The sequence below is a fragment of the Arachis ipaensis genome, chromosome B06 (genome assembly GCF_000816755.2).
Source record: "Arachis ipaensis cultivar K30076 chromosome B06, Araip1.1, whole genome shotgun sequence".
Lineage (NCBI taxonomy): Eukaryota > Viridiplantae > Streptophyta > Magnoliopsida > Fabales > Fabaceae > Arachis > Arachis ipaensis.
This window is the reverse complement of record NC_029790.2, coordinates 128,605,570-128,621,804: the sequence shown is the minus strand read 5'-3', so window position 1 is coordinate 128,621,804 and position 16,235 is coordinate 128,605,570. Positions and strand designations below refer to the sequence as shown.

The 16,235-nt window shown below is 34.4% G+C and overlaps 2 protein-coding genes across 3 annotated transcripts; one reads left to right on the top strand and one right to left on the bottom strand.

Annotated features, from left to right (window-relative positions):
- Nucleotides 4,054-10,834, top strand: LOC107605168 (pentatricopeptide repeat-containing protein At5g10690). Its single transcript, XM_016306946.2, has 12 exons — nucleotides 4,054-4,430; nucleotides 4,650-4,832; nucleotides 5,902-6,034; nucleotides 6,333-6,430; nucleotides 6,561-6,722; nucleotides 6,806-6,874; nucleotides 7,554-7,689; nucleotides 7,918-8,150; nucleotides 8,864-8,941; nucleotides 9,215-9,283; nucleotides 9,499-9,675; nucleotides 10,455-10,834. Exons 1-12 carry the CDS (start codon nucleotides 4,188-4,190, stop codon nucleotides 10,707-10,709), a joined length of 1,836 nt encoding a protein of 611 aa, XP_016162432.1. The 5' UTR covers nucleotides 4,054-4,187; the 3' UTR covers nucleotides 10,710-10,834.
- On the bottom strand, nucleotides 11,016-15,092 carry LOC107647529 (U-box domain-containing protein 52). 2 transcript variants are annotated; one of them, XM_021105111.1, is made up of 9 exons: nucleotides 14,855-15,092; nucleotides 14,678-14,778; nucleotides 14,464-14,585; nucleotides 14,128-14,388; nucleotides 13,583-13,895; nucleotides 13,414-13,515; nucleotides 12,769-13,197; nucleotides 11,750-12,499; nucleotides 11,016-11,608 (listed from the first exon to the last, which is right to left on the bottom strand). In XM_021105111.1, the coding sequence occupies exons 1-9, from the start codon at nucleotides 15,054-15,056 to the stop codon at nucleotides 11,537-11,539; spliced, it is 2,352 nt and encodes a 783-aa protein (XP_020960770.1). In that variant the 5' UTR covers nucleotides 15,057-15,092; the 3' UTR covers nucleotides 11,016-11,536. The 2 variants fall into 2 exon arrangements, with proteins under 2 accessions (XP_020960770.1, XP_016207087.1); XM_016351601.2 differs by having other exon boundaries at nucleotides 13,583-13,892.

The window sequence follows — 16,235 nt, the reverse complement described above, 5'->3', positions numbered from 1 at the left end:
AATATAGACAAATAAGCTATAAAAGAGATTGATGTATGTATGTGTGTGTGTATGATTCAAAACATAAATGGAGTCTTGGCTTGAGATGAGCTAGAGACATTTCCTTGTTGGAACCACAACTATGACAATTGTAATGGATTAATCTCACTTAGTTAATCCTCACATCGGAGAGTAAGTCAAGGAGCATAGTTGTCCTTAATCCACAAATCCTAACTCACTTGCTAATTGCCTTAGTAACAAGTTAGCTTTAGTGGAAATAAGAACAATTAACAATCCAAGAATTATCACTAAATGTTGGACATTCCAACTCTAGGAACCCAATTGCTCATTTTTCCCAAGCCAAGAGGTGGAAATTTAGCCCATAATTAAACTTGATATTTCCACAAACATTTGGTGGGCAAAAATGCAAAACATGAGAAAATTAAGAAAATGCTTGAAACTATGAGCATCAAATGATAAAAAGGAACAATAACAACTCAACCAAGCATATAACAATCATCAATCATCAAAATCATCAACAAGAAATCAAAATTGGAAAAAGTATATAGATTAAAGCTATGACTTTAATTACAAGAAAGAGTATCAAAATTGTAACTAAAAGGAGTAGTAATTAAGAGATACTTACAATGGAGGCTAGCACAAAGCAAGATCAAAAATAGAAATGGCACTTGAAATGTAAAACCCTAATATAAATCCTAATGGTGATGAGAGAAAACTTAGAGAAAAACTAAACTAAAGCCTCCTACTACTACTCTAAAAACTACCCTAATGATATACTATGTTTCCACAAGGTTTGCCCTTTCCAATATGAGCCTTTAGCAGCAGAAAATGGGCCTCCAATCCCCTCAAATCGTGAGTTACGTGCATTTTTAATGAAGGCATGTGCGGGTACCTGTGCGTACGCACAAGGGGTTGTGCGCACGCACACTCCGCGATGCGTTGGATGCTTGTACAATGCGTCAGATGCTGTGCACTCGCACACTTGGCTCTGATTCGTTGCCTGTGCGTATGCACAAGTGGCTGTGAGCACGCACACATCAATTTGCAATTCTCCTTTGTTTCTTCATGCTTCCTCCTCCTTGCCTGCTCTTCTTCCATTCTCACCATCCTACCTTATACATCTGAAATCACTCACAAACAACATCAAGGTATCGAATGGAAGGCAAATGAAATAAAAAAAGTCAAATTAGGCACAAAAGAGCATATTTTCATAATTAAGCACAATTTAGGAGGAAAGCTCAAAAGCATGCTATTTGATGGAATAAGTATAGGTTTATATGATGAAATTCACTCAATTCTAACAAAAAATTATCGTAAAATATGAATTCATCATGGCACTAGTGAGTGGGAAAAGGATTAGGGTTTTTAACTTTTCAATATATATATAGAAGATGAAATGACTAAAAAACCAAAGTAAATAATAAACTACTAAGGGTATTTAAGTAATTTAATATATTCGGGAAATGCAGAGAATGCGGGGACAAGGATCCCCGCACCTGCTTCGGGGGAATTTTGTCCCCACATCTCCTTCTTCGCAGAAAATTTTTTTCGCCATTTGGGCCCATTCAAGGTGGTCTCTGCGAGGATTTTGCCTCCCGAAAATTTTTGACACCCCCAAACCTTAACTATAATACTATAAAAGGGAAAAAATCAAACAAAAAAAAAGGAGAAAACACAGCACGAGAGATTATTGAAATTAAAGAAAAAACAAACGAAAAAAAACAAACCAGAGTCGGATGATTGAACGCTAGAAGTGAAAAAATCAGAAAGAAAGAAGAGAGGAAAAGAAGGAGGAAAGGAAGGGAAGAAGAAATGCAAGCTCGCTAGCGATCTTATTATTAGAGAGGAATAGCTTTTGCATATTCAGGAGTTGTAGAAATTGCTCCAACAACGAAAATGCCTATTGCAGAAGAAGTTGATGAGAAGATGGAGGAAGAGGTTGAGAGTTCAGACTTCAAAGAGAAAAGGAGATTTTAGTTGAAGAATCAATTCTTGTCGATTTTTTTTTGCTAATTGAAGATTCATTGTTTTTCACGGTCAACAAAATGAGTTAACCAACCAACTAAAGTAGGTAATCATTCGATATTAAATATGTAATGACCTTTAATTACTGGTTGGTCAGAAGAAAATGAAACGCTAAAAAATAAGGTAGATTTGGAGTGTTTAAGCCAATTTTTATTGAGTTAATAGTCAAAATGGTTTCTGAAAGATACGTTGATTTCTATGTTTGTCCTCGAAAGAATAAATTAATCAAATTCGTCCCCGAAAGATAACGGACTTGGTTGCGTTAGTCTTTCTATCATCTTCCTTACTAACGGTGTTAATAAAAACTGACGTGACATGTTAAGTTACATTTTAACACATAAAACGACCTCGCCTTTTCGTGGGCTAGCCCAACAAAGGCTTAAACCTAACCCACCAGCCCCAAAAACCCCACCCATTAGCCATTTTCTTCCTTGCTGATTTTCTTCCTCAGTGCTGAAACTGCATAACCACTAACTCTTACCTGAATAGCCATGGATGTTGTTCTTCCCTAAAACTCCATAACCACCGTAGCACCATGTTGCTGACCTTTATCAATCATCACTGTAGCACTCAAGATTCCATTATGCCTTCCCGGATATCGTGCCGCACTCCGTGCCATTTATTCTGATATTTGCTCTTTCTATCGTCGGTGGCTAGATAGTTTCTTCGCGGCACTCCTAGAGTTATGCAACTCTCTCACCGAGCTCCGCCAATTCCTTCCCATTTTCATCAAGAACGGCTTCTACCACTAGCACTTGTTCTGCAGGGCTCGACGGCATCTCCAAAACCTCATTTTCCTTTGACACCATCGACGACCACGACAAGCTTGATGTACTTTGCCACACCATGCTCAAAGAATATACAAGAAACTCTTCTCTGCATGAAGTCTTGGGATTTCACCATAGGATAAGGTCTGTTTGGTTAAGCATGATGCATATAAGATGTTTAATAGAATGCCTCATAAGGAATTTTACCATAGAAGGAGATGACGGAAGGACTAACGCTACCAGATTCATTATCTTTCGAGAATGAATTTGATTAATTTATTCTTTTGGGGACGAAAATAGATATCAAAATATCTTTTAAGAACGCTTTTGACTATTAACTCAATTTTTATTTTCAAAAATATAATTTTTAATCTTCTTACGATAATTCATATAGAACTCCTAATCTAGAGTTGTAAATGATAAGATATTAAAATTCCTATATTTTGTTTAACAATAATAAAATTTAAATTAAACTATCTTGTCAACGAGCTATAGCTTAAATTAGAGATGATAACACCACCCGAATCCGCGATACCCACCCCACCTCTACCCGCTCGGAGCGGGGTAGGGACGGGTATTACCTAATATCCGTCCCGATATATATATAATATGTATAATATATGTAAAATAATTAATAAATGATTAATAATATTATATCATATTTAAATTTTTATTTTAATTTATGTTATGTATATGATGATGGTTATGTAAATTTTGAAATTTAATTTTATTTATTGGATTTTAATAATTACAGTGGAGGGTATGGGCGGGACGGGTACCCATAATTGCGGGTTAGGGTTCAACGTTTTACTACCCGCAGGTAGAAGATGGGCGGGTTCTATGCGGGTCATTATACGGCGGGGCGGGATCGGATAGAGCAAAAATCTGCCCCTACCCGTCCCGTTGCCACCCCTAGCTTAAATGACACCGTCTTTCCATACTCATCTAGAGGTCACAGATTCAAGTATAAATATACTCAAATATTTGATTATTAGTTTATTACATTATCTTTGTTTTATTTTCTTTTAAAGAAGGAAAAATATATTTTATATTTCTAATATTTTCAATTTTAACTTTAATTTTATTTCATTTAAATTTTAGATCTAATACTTTGAAATGTTTCAATGTTAGTCTTAAATTTCATTTCGTTTGGATTTTTCTGTAAATATTTTAAAATGTTTGAATTTAAATATAAAATGAAAACTTAATACAAACTTTAGAGCAAGTATATTTTTACACGACCGTAACGCAGTGCTGACCCCTATCTATCTGTTTGGAACATTTTGCAATTTGCACAATCCAAATTAAAAATTGCAGCTAAGAAGAGCAGTGGTTTTAGATTTCCATGGCGAATGGATAGCGTGTTGTCGTTTAAGACGCAATTTACCCTCGAAAATGCTTACGACGCAGCCTCTTTCGTCGTTTACTACTTCACTATTCCACTCAAACCCACCAACTCAATCATCCTCTTATATCCCTCTCTCCTTTTCTTCTTCTTCTTCTTCTTCTTCTTCTTCTTCTTCTTCTGCTCCAACACGACGTCGTTCGGCAACCACGACCTCCACTCCTTCTAAAACGACTCTCAAGCGCCTCACTTCTCGCGTAGTTGAACTCACTCGCCGAAGACAGCTTCGCCAGGTAAGCATTCTTATGAGGATAATTTAATTATAATATTTCTAAAGCAATGTGTCAAGAAGAATTTAGGAAGATGAAGAATCGCGGTAGGTAATTGTTATATTGGTAGTTACTTAGCATGATTTAACACTTTTTGTTAGAAATTTTTTATTGGTTGATAGTGTAAAATTGTTTTACGCATTTGGCGTTGAATTCTATTGTTGTTATTTACTTTGGTTTTAGATTTTGGATGAGATTGAAGTTGCAAAGAGGGATTTAGGGAAGCTGAACACGATAGTGATGAATGCCGTGATTGAAGCTTGTGTTCATTGCGGTGACATAGATTCTGCGCTTAGGATATTCGATGAGATGAAGAAGCCAAAGGGTTGTGGTGTGGACAATGTCACCTATGCTACACTTTTGAAGGTGTTCAAACTTTTAAATTATTCTTTGCTCCAAAATTTCTTTCTTTCGTTCTGCTATGATGATGAGCAAATTTATTTATATGATGTGCTTGAAGGTGCTAAAGTACAAGCTAGTTTAATTAGAGTAATGACATGTAATCATGTACTTCCTCCATTCCAGAATGCTAGTCTTTCAAGGTTATGTAAAAAGATAAGAAAATGATCAAGTATTCCAGACTTTCTTCAAAAATTGATTTAAGTAACTAAAAATGGTATAAAAATGATATTTTGTATTGAAGTTCTAGAGTGATAGTCAATTCAGAATATCTTAAGTTTAACATTATGGAATAGAGTTAGTATTTATTAGCCTCATATACAGTTTGTTAGATTAGATTAGACCAGCACTTTCGTAATTAGTCTGATAGCAGTTAGGAACTAACCATTATCTAGTTATTTAAGTTCTGATAATCCACACTCATGTTCAGTAACACCATCTTTTCTGAATGCATTCTTCGCACCTGCATCTTCATTTCTTAGATGCTCTTCTCTTTCATGATATTAGAGCTCCCTATATAATGAGGATCTACTGTACCACTTTAATCTTGTGCATTCAGGGAAGAGAATCATTGAGCACATTCTTCAACATTCTCCTAAATTTATCCTAATTTCAAAGCAAGATAAATATTTAAAGACATTAATATCTTGAGAGCATTTAAAAAGAAAAACCATTAAATAATTTTCTTGTTTGGAAATTAAGAGGATGATTAGGATGAGGTTAAAGGAGATACATGATTGTTGATTGTTGTTTTAATAAAATGAAATACTACCAAACAAAAAGTGGTACTTGTTTTCTAATTTTTATCATGCAGAATTCTGTTTACTATATAAGATATATTTTTTTAAATGAAAATATAGTGCCAAAAGAATTTTAAATACCGCATTGCAAGCTTACAGAAATTAATATTCACTTGTAAAAAAAAAACTGTTTTAAGAATGAGCCCAGCATGAGATTATTGCTATTTTCTCTGATATTGGCCAAAATTTTATGTTATTTTCGTTTCTTTAACTTTCTGTTAAATGTTATGGCTTAGGGTTTAGGTGAGGCGCGAAAAATTGATGAAGCATTTCAGCTGCTTGAATCAGTGGAAAATGGTACTGCCTTGGGAAGTCCAGAGTTGTCGGCTCCATTGATTTTGGGTTTGCTAAATGCCTTAATTCAAGCAGGTGAGTCAGACTGTTTGATCTTATATTTAACATAGTTAAACTGATTTTCACAACTTATGATAAGTTTAGCATTAGGTCAGGACAGCTTGTCAGTGGTATTAATTCAATTCTATTTGGGTTTAGTACCTGCTGGAATTGTTTATTAAGTAACTACATTATCAATTTCTGCAGTTTGCCATTGCATTTTATGTTTTATTTAGTTTGGGGAAATTTCTATCTTTAGGATATATACATTTGTCTAGCTGTACTAAAACTTCATGTTGAATTGTGATGTTTTACTTGTGATGCTATAGTGCAGGAGACTTGCGTCGTGCCAATGGCCTCCTTGCACGATATGGGTTTTTGTTCCGTGAAGGTGGCAGTTTTCCAGTCTCAGTATATAACTTACTAATGAAGGTTTTGCTCTGAACCATGATCTTGTAAGAGCGAAAGTTTCATTGTGATAATTGTTTAGCAGTTATAGGGATTGCAAATGTTAGTTATAACAGAATTTTAATCTTAATTGCTTCTTATTTTCAAAATTTAGGGGTATATAAACTCTGGCTGTCCTCACACTGCACTAAATATGCTCAATGAAATAGTACATCAAGGATTAAGGCCTGACAAGCTCACATATAATACACTAATTTTAGCATGTGTCAAGAGTGAAAAGATGGATACTGCAATGCGGTTTTTGGAGGAAATGAAGGTAAGCACTTGAAATTCAGGTCCAGTATTTCTATGGTAGATAAATATGAAACCTTTTGAAGTTTCTCCTTTTTATATTTTTAGGGCAATTCAGAAAAATTCATTCATGAAGATCTGTTTCCAGACATCATTACATATTCAACATTGCTCAAGGTTAGATTTCTCATTTATTTATTTGTTTGATTACTTTGCTGTAGTATAGAACTATAAATTCGTCCTTTCAAAAGTGATTTTCACTTTATAATGTGTGTAACTCCCGATTAGAGGATTCTTAACTCACCAGTAGTGAACTAAGGGGTAGCTCCAAGGCCCCATTATTGAGACAGCTAGACAGGCCTGTATTCCTTTGGCTCTTGTTGTGAAAAATATTTTAGGAATTCATCTACAGTAGTTTGGTCATGTGCAGGGAAAGACTTGTTAGGAGATAGATAAGATGGAGTTGCCTAATAATTAGTTAGTTACAGTTAGGAGATGACGGAAAACTATGGGGAAATCATTAAAAAGTTTTAAAGGTAAATGGTTTATCTATAGACATGGTTTACTATTAGAACAATATGGCATTGCTTGATCCATTTAATATTGTTCTCTCAGCTAGTTAGAAAAGACTTAGTTGGTTTGTACTGTCTAGATTTATTTTAACGAATGTCATTATCTGCCCATTATATTAATTCAATGGATATTTATGCTCCACACATAGTTTACATTGTCTCTTTGCTCATACTCCCAATATGTATTTTGAACAAAAATAGTTACAACACTATCTTAAATTTTTCTATTGGTTTGGGATGGTTCTCCAGCAGCAACTTTCTCAGTTTCTTTATGTAAAATACAGGGTTTTGGAGAGGCAAAAGATCTTGCTTCAGTTCTGAGAATAGTGCTGGAAATGAAATCATGCCATGAATTAAACATTGACAGAACTGCTTACACTGCAATAATTGATGCTTTACTAAAATGTGGCTCGGTTAAGGGTATGTTGTTATTTTACTACAAGTTTCTTACTTTTCTTGTTAGAGAACTAGGATAATTTCAGGAAGACTTAAAAATATAAATTGACGTTATTTTGAATTTGTGAGGAGTGATGATAAATAGTAACCAAATTCATGTTTCTGAAATTAATGAGTTATCCTTGTCTCTCAAATTAAGGGGTAGAACTAATCTCAACTTGTGATACCAATGTATTTCTATTGTGCTTTTAGGTGCTTTGTGTATTTTTGGAGAAATATTGAAGAAAGCTGGTAGGAATGCCAAGTTAAGGCCAAAACCTCATCTATACCTCTCCATGATGCGGGCTTTTGCTTTACAAGGAGATTATGATCTAGTTAAGAATTTGCATAAGCGGATTTGGCCAGATTCTGCAGGGATCATCTTGCCAGTTGCACAGGAAGAAGCTGATCACCTTCTCATGGAAGCAGCACTGAATGCTGGCCAGGTACTACGATGTCTTTCACTAGTATTATTGCCATTGTGGTGGAAAAGTCTTTTATTATTAGGTGCTTTGTTGTCATATAAAGAGAAAGAACTTGGTAGAGAACCTTTGTTCTTTGAATATGTATACCTAGCACTCAACATCTTTGTGGGTAAAACTTGTAAAGAAGCCGCTGTCTACAGTTTTAGAACTTCAATGTAGGTAAAACTGCGTGTTCTCCTCCTGCTGGAGAATTCTGATATATATATAGAGTAAATATACACTAATTTCAGATGCTAACCTACAGAATTTGAATACATAATCACAGATGCACAATCCCACAGAACTTGCAGATTCGGATGAGCAAATATTCCGCTGTAATACATGCTACTATTCTACTAATATACTGGCAGATACTCTGCCATAATATCCAATCAATTCTATCGACATGCAGCACGAATGCGTATAGTGGTACTATATAATGCAAGAGTATTTGGATAGTAATTAGAGTTGGTATTCCACATGATTTTACATTATGTTATTCCAGATTGTTGATTTTCTTCATTTTTGTGAAATTGGTTGTTGCTACATATGATGTAGAGAAGAACCTGGTTATTAACTTGGACCTTAACGTATACCCTTTTCTGTTTCAAAAAACGAGAGAAAGGGGGTGCGAACCTGGCATTTGAAGTTAATAAACCGCAACTTTGTAATGGATTCTGCATTATTTTGGTCAGGTTGATATTGCTGCTAAAATTCTTTCTGATATTGTTTCAAGATGGAAAGGCATATCATGGACCAGTCGTGGAGGCATGGTATGTAAATAGTATTTTCCTGAATTTATGGCGGTATTAAATTTTTTAAATGCTTAGCTTGATTTGAATATCTTCATTTTTAATTTTAATTTATTGTTTTTTAAATGTCTCCTTCATAAATATAGTATTGCCCTGGATCTGTGGATCACATGTAATGCAGTTCCCAAATGTCATCACAATGCAACCTTTTCTGAAGAAGCTAACTCTCATTGACATCCATTATTTTCTCTCAAATAGTTAATGTTAACAGCTGCCCATGTTTTTGTGCTTCAGGTTGCTTCGCGCATTGAGGCTATCTTGGGATTTTCCAAATCTATATTTAGTCCTTACTTACTTCCTGAGGTACTTATCATTTGTATCATTAACATTCCTGCACAAGGCCCCGTGCTGTAATGTTAAAGAACTAAAATGCTTGAGTTTTTTCAACATGCTTCTGAAGCTGTGTGTGGTTAAAGTTTTGTTGAGATTTATGACTGTTTGATTTGAATTTGTAGTATGTTAAGATAGGTTCTACTTGGAGAACTTGCATGTTGTCTAATTACATTATCTTGGTTCAGGTTTCACCCGATGAACCAGTTGAGAATTTCATGGTACCATTTGAAGCGGCGCAGCCACTACATGGTACCATAAAGCTGGAGAAAGTGGCCATGCGTTTCTTTAAGGATAAAGTTGTTCCTATTATAGACGAGTGGGGGAGCTGTATAGGGCTGTTGCACCGTGAAGATTGCAATCAGGTATTGTTTTTGTTAGCTCGGAACGTTGTGAAATTACCGTTTCATTAAACTCTGTTATCTTCTGGATTTGCATAGGAAACCCTACAGTTTTTAATAAATTTTTGAATAAAGTATGCTTTTTGTCTTTAGTGTTTGTGAGCTTCTTCAAAAATACCCATTTCATTTAATTTTGTCCATAACGTTTTCGATTTGTATCAAAATTACTACTAGACATTAACTTCATCTAAAGCGTTAGGGACAAAATTGAAAACACTTGGGTAATTTTGACGTGAATTGAAACTCGCTAGGGACAAAATTGAATGAAATTAAATGTTAGTCGCATTTTTGAATAAAATCACAAACGTTAGGACAAAAAAATACTTTACCCTAAATTTTGCTTCCATCGATGACTTGCAGAAAACCTAATATGCTGCTTTTTAATCTGTTCCACTCCCTGTCTCATCAAGGCTTAAATTTACTTAAGTTGTAATGCATAATAGGGTACTTAAGCCATGTATATGGTTGAACATCGTTGTTTTTGGTTGGTCCTTGCCTTTGGGTTTGGTTATAGTGCTTAATAATATGAATAACAATAGTACAATACTGTTATGTACTTACGAAAAATCCGCTACCTAATTAACCACTAGATATCTATCTATATATCATTAATAAGTGAAAAAAAAAAGGAGAAAAACTGCCTGCAATTAACACATATTTATCATTAATAATCATATGCATTCCTCTCACTCGATTATTTGGGACTCTTACTATTTGATTATATGAATTTATTCATTGTGCAGTTGGATGCTTCCTTATCAACAATGATGAGAAGCCCTCCACCATGTGTGACAAATTTGACATCTATTGGTTATGTAGTTGATTTAATTTTAGAGAAACGGTACCCAATGGTTATCATTGTAAATTACACAAGCTCCTTTAACACTTCATACAGCTCGAGGGCTCTTGGAGTTTTTACATTAGAACAATTGAACAGGCTTAAAAGAACACCTGTATCTGGATTAAAAGGGACAGAAATTCCAGTCCACGCAAGATGAACCATACAAAATTCTCACCTGTTCCGGAAATGCCATGTTTTTGTGATATCATATATAAAGATGAATTAGTTTCTAACTACAATATCCTATCTGAAACAAGTAAAACTAGTTTATTCATTTTTCAATTTTTTGAGAAAGAAAACGATAATCCATTATTATTATTTATCATAATAAAAAATAGCTTTTCTTTTCGCCAATTCAAAAAATATATTTCCCAGAGGGATAAAATAAATTTAAGAAGAGATCATTAACGGACTCTAATCATTTAAAGCTGAATGTATTGTAGATGCACCAAATTTTAAGTTACTTTATTTTCTTTACACAGATTTTAAAGCTAATTTCTAAAATAACATAGTCCAAAGTTTTCAACGGCACGATTAAGAATCATAAAGCTAGATGGTTAATCTCAGGGCAATCCTTATGCATTCAGCATTTATTTTAGAATTGATCACTCTAGAATTATGTGAATTTACTAATTATTAATGACATTGATGATAACTCTCTTTAGTGGAAAGTAACCATTTTTACAAAAAATATATAATGAAGGAAAAATAAGATTATTGTAGGTTTTAATTGTATAGAGTAGTTTGTAGAGAGACTTATTTTATGTAGGATGTCCTTTGCCTATGACTCTTCCAATTTTTTTTTTAACAAATCTAAAATGAAATAAGAAAACAAAAGTTACAAGTTTTTAACAAAAAATTACATGCTGGGATCAAGGAATGAAGAATTCTAATCATTTATGTATTTACACTATACTCCAAAACACAGTTGTGTTTAACAAAATTTTCTATCTTGCTCAAGGATTACTTATTTTTGACTTGTGATTAAGGGTCTGAAATGGATGGCTTCGTTGGGCTCTCCTCAGAACAAGCAAGTGAAGGAGAAGAAGCTCCATCCTGAAACATTTTCATGTTAATTAGTGTGAACTTATGCTATGCAAGTATTGAATTAACATATGTATGTTATGGAAGATAATATTTGAATTAGAACATGACCAAAACTATATGTATAATTGAAAGAACAGCAAAGGGACATACCAACTGAACAGAAATTTGGCTCTGGTTGGATGGGCTGACATAGCCATTGAAATGTAGAACACCATTTTCAGCCAATGACCTTAGACTATTTAGTATTGGTAGGACCTCCCTGCCGAGATCCGGTCTGTCTTTTCGCCTTAGCTCTGCGCATTTGATCGAAATTTTTGCGAGGCTCAAAGCCTCATCCATTGGCCAATCAGGCACTTTAGGATCAAGCACATTGGCAAGTGTTCCCTTCTCAATGGCTTTCTCAACTTGATGAGCCAATCCCATTGGTGGTTTCGCCGTCAAAATTTGCAAAAAAATGATCCCAAGGGAGTATATGTCAGATTTTACACCTAACATTCCTGTTTGTTGGTACTCAGGGTCTATGTAGCAAAAAGTTCCAGCAGCAGATGTCATATGGTATTGTGTGACCGAGTCAGCGACCGACGGCGGGACTAGCCTAGCAAGACCTACGTCGCTGATCTTGGCAACACAGTTTCGGTCAAGCAGGATATTAGCCGGCTTCAAATCTCTGTGGACAAGAGGCTCTGGTTTTGTTTGATGGAGGAATAACAGGCCAGTGCCGATTTCAGCTGCTATTTTAAACCTGATTTGCCAAGGGAGTGGAGGAGTGTCTCCTCTACAAAAGAGTCGATCTTCTAAGCTTCCATTCGCCATGTACTCGTAAACAAGGCATCCGTATTCCGGACAAGCTCCTAAGAGGAGTACCATGTTAGGATGCCGGATGCAACTCAGTACCTCAACCTATTATGTACATTCAAACATGTAAAGTAAGAAAAGTATATTAGACAGAGAAATGATATATGGCCATCAGAATTTATTATCTTTGGTTATCACTTAACATCAATTCAATTTCTTTACTCTATTAATCTAACAACGTATTTTATCCTATATTTTTAAAAATCAGTGACTAACTGATAGCCAAAAACAATAGATTCTGAGGATCTTCTAACATTTTTCTAGTAGATATTCAATGTCTAACAACCTTGTTTCTTTATGTTGTTTTTCCTTACCTCTCTTTGAAACTGGGACCTTCCTTGTGCTGCATCAGGACGCAGAACCTTGACTGCTACAGGTGTATGATCAAGAAGGCATTTAAAGACCGGACCATAACCGCCTTCTCCAATCTTCATGGAAGTTGCAAAAAAATTTGTTGCTGCTTCGATTTCCTCAATTGAGTACTTTCTACACCTGATGTCATTTTGTGCCAAAGCATCAAGTGCTCTTTTCTTAGCTTCTGCTTCTTTGATTGCTTTCATTTCTGCATTAAGTCTCTTTTGTGCTTCTAGTTCTGCAATCCTCTTTTGTGCTTCAGCTGCTTCAATGGCTGCTTTTGCTTTAGCTTTCTCCATTTCTACAATTGCTAATGCAGTTTCTTCTCCCAGCTTTGCCTCCTCTAATTTCCTCTCTTCTTCTAATTTCCAACGTTGAAGTTCTATAGCCTGTCATATATATAAGAAAAAAACAAAAGTACTTTATTTCTCAATGTTTCAATTTTAAACATTTTACTTTTTATAATAAAATGATTAAGTGAAAGTTTGAATAAATTGTGAAACATTCAAGGTAAAAAATATTTTTTCTGATAATTTATTATCAGAACCCACTCTTTTCTTTTATCTATTTTGTTAAGAGTTATCATAAAATTTGTGAATCTATACCTTCTGTTTTGCTGTGAGAGCTTCTTTACATGCTGTGCTGTACATTTCCATGGTTTGCTTCAACTCCAACTTCAATCTCCTCATTTCATTCTCTACATCATCCTATAAAATTGTAGTCCACGTAAGGAAATGAAAGATAGTAGAAATATTTGATGAATTGTTAGCTTACCGTGGCATGTGAGGAAGATAAGACCCCATCAGTATCATGTGAAACATATGAGAATTCAGGAGAGTCGGCAAGACTATCCATAGACATCCTAGGATGATGAACAGATTCAAAGCTGTAGTTTCCATCAATGTTGATATCAGAGCCATATGATAATCGAGGATTCGACATTCCTGCATCGGAGCCGAGGTATAACGAAGGAATCATCCGGTCTATACTCGACCTTTCTGAGCTCACAAATGTTATGTCAGTATCTGACCATGACATTTCTGCATATGACTTGTCATTCATACATTTCCGAGTTAATGGCGACCTGCTTTCAATTTCGTAATGAGAAAGTTTCACGAGCCAGCAATTTCATTAAAATCTAGCGAGTATTTAACCATTAAGAAAAGAGTATGTAATCTCACATCATTAAAAATATTAATGATGACTAATTGATGACTACAAATCACAAAATGTGCTGACTCCTAGCATTACTGTTTCGTAATTATTACTCTATCATACATCAATACTAAAACATTTTTTATCCAATGAAGGCCACTAACCTCATTGTATCCGTTACTTCTTGTGATCTACGAGGTGCATCAAAGGATCGTCTTCCATGGCTTTTAGCAGGCAAACGTGGGTCAGAAGCAGAGGTTAAATTAGAATTGGATTGGGTAAGGTGTGGAAGCAAAGGAGAAGGGGAAGGAGCAGGACGAGAAGCTGATCGTGTTGAATGAATCTTTCCTTTTGAAACCACATACACTGTACAGAAATCTGGTGCCCCTTTTGATACTAATCCCGGAATATCTGCTACCTTGAATCTTGTCAAATTAAAACCTTTCCTCAGTAAATCATTCTTACAAGTCCAACATGGAGGGACATTAATTTAACATTACCTAAGGAAAGTAGATTTGCTTGAACACCCTAACACCAAATGCTCTATTATTGTTTGGGAAGCATATTCTGTTAATGCTTTCGCTACATCTACATCTTCTAGGAGTATGTCCTTGCAACGTATCTATAAATCAATAACAAAAGTGCAAACATATATGAAATGTTCGATAATAATTAATAAATGCTAAATAAGATAAGTTCTATCCGTTTACTTACATCTTTGCGTGCACAGAAGAGATGATATGAATGAAAAATCTCTTTGCCGGGGTCATCAAGGCCCTTAGAAGGTGATTTGCCGTCACCAATGCCAAATATCCCTATTTTTGTGATCAACAAAGTGATTAAACTATGAGCAGGGGAATCATGTGCATGTTTTAAAACGAGAATACTCACTTGGAGACAAGAGAGAATGTGATGTAGAAAGAGAAGTTGGCCTAAGCTTGACATGAATAAGAACTACGGTTTGAGATTTTGTGAGGAGATGTTCGGTGGCCCATTGAAGTGCATGTCTGCTCCCCTTACTATTATCTATTGCTACTGCCACTACTCCATGCACCCCCTCCTTCTTATCACAATGATTCTTTTGCAACCACATTCCTCTCTTTAGATTCCTGTTTTCACATTAGCAGTATCAAAAATGCTATTCGTATCAGCCACCACCAATGTATTTGTATATAAATATATGTGAATATATTTGTGTATAAATATATGTGTGATTTAATTTATTTTCAATGTGTATTTATATTCTAACATAGCTGACTTTGGTGGCTGATTTTAGTGTATAAATAGTATAATCCTAAAAGCATTACTATTATATCTAAAACTTTACGGTGTCTGATGTTAGCTAAAATTAACTATTATAATATTGTTCTCTAAAATTACTCTTTAATTATTTGTCTATTCAAAAAGATTTTAAAAGTTACTTTTAAAATAATAATATATTTTTATATAAAGAAAATACTTTTAAAATAAGAAAAATTAATTCAAACGTACCTTAATTTCTTTCCTCCAAAAAACGTTCACTTTTCAAAACCTTACAAGATTTCTTTCTTTTTGATCGTGTCTTCTTTGAAGGGAAAATAACGAAACAATGCAATCAAAGGAGACTACCCTATCCTTCTAACTCTCAAGTATTGCTTTATCAAATTCCTATTGTGGAGAACTTCTAACGAATTTAAAGCCCATGACTCTCTGTGACAATGGAAACTATTCTTGTTAAAGAACAATGCAAGATAAGGTAGCATGCTTTTTCTTTTGAATTTTCTATATGACTTTGAAGTATTTGTTTGAGTTGTAAACTTTTCTTTTTGTTCTTTTGACTTTTGGTGTTTGAATGACAAACATGATAGAAAATAACCAATCTTACTTTTTGTTGAATTAACAATAATAACAACCATTTTTGTGTTGATTTTAGCTTGCTTAAGAATTTGAGCTCTTTACGAACTTAATAACCACAAACATTTTGCTCTATGTTTATCTCTTTATATGAGAATAACCAAACTTCACGGGTTGGCTTTGACTTTCTCCCTTGTTGTAATAGAATGGCACTTTTTTATTTTTTAATAACAAGTGAAAAATCACCAATAAAATAAAATAAAGATCCAAGAATAATGAACATTTCAAATTTGGTTAGAGTGAAAACACAAAAAATAACTAATTATATCCGAATTCTTTCGTTTTAAGGAGTTTGATTTCAGTTTATGGTTAAAAAAATGAAAGATAATAGAAAATTAACTCAAAACATTTTAAAGTTATCTTATTTTATATTTTTTAA

What these genes read in the sequence shown, in the direction of transcription:
- LOC107605168 (XM_016306946.2), top strand. Translation starts at nt 4,188, where the DNA reads ATGCTTACGACGCAGCCTCTTTCGTCGTTTACTACTTCACTATTCCAC. An exon ending in AAATGCCTTAATTCAAGCAG is followed by an intron (nt 6,035 to 6,332) that starts GTGAGTCAGACT and finishes GCTATAGTGCAG; the next exon opens with GAGACTTGCGTCGTGCCAAT. An exon ending in GGACCAGTCGTGGAGGCATG is followed by an intron (nt 8,942 to 9,214) that starts GTATGTAAATAG and finishes TTTGTGCTTCAG; the next exon opens with GTTGCTTCGCGCATTGAGGC.
- LOC107647529 (XM_021105111.1), bottom strand. Translation starts at nt 15,056, where the DNA reads ATGTGGTTGCAAAAGAATCATTGTGATAAGAAGGAGGGGGTGCATGGA. An exon ending in TCTTCTGTGCACGCAAAGAT is followed by an intron (nt 14,586 to 14,677) that starts GTAAGTAAACGG and finishes ATTGATTTATAG; the next exon opens with ATACGTTGCAAGGACATACT. An exon ending in GGTCCCAGTTTCAAAGAGAG is followed by an intron (nt 12,500 to 12,768) that starts GTAAGGAAAAAC and finishes TGTACATAATAG; the next exon opens with GTTGAGGTACTGAGTTGCAT.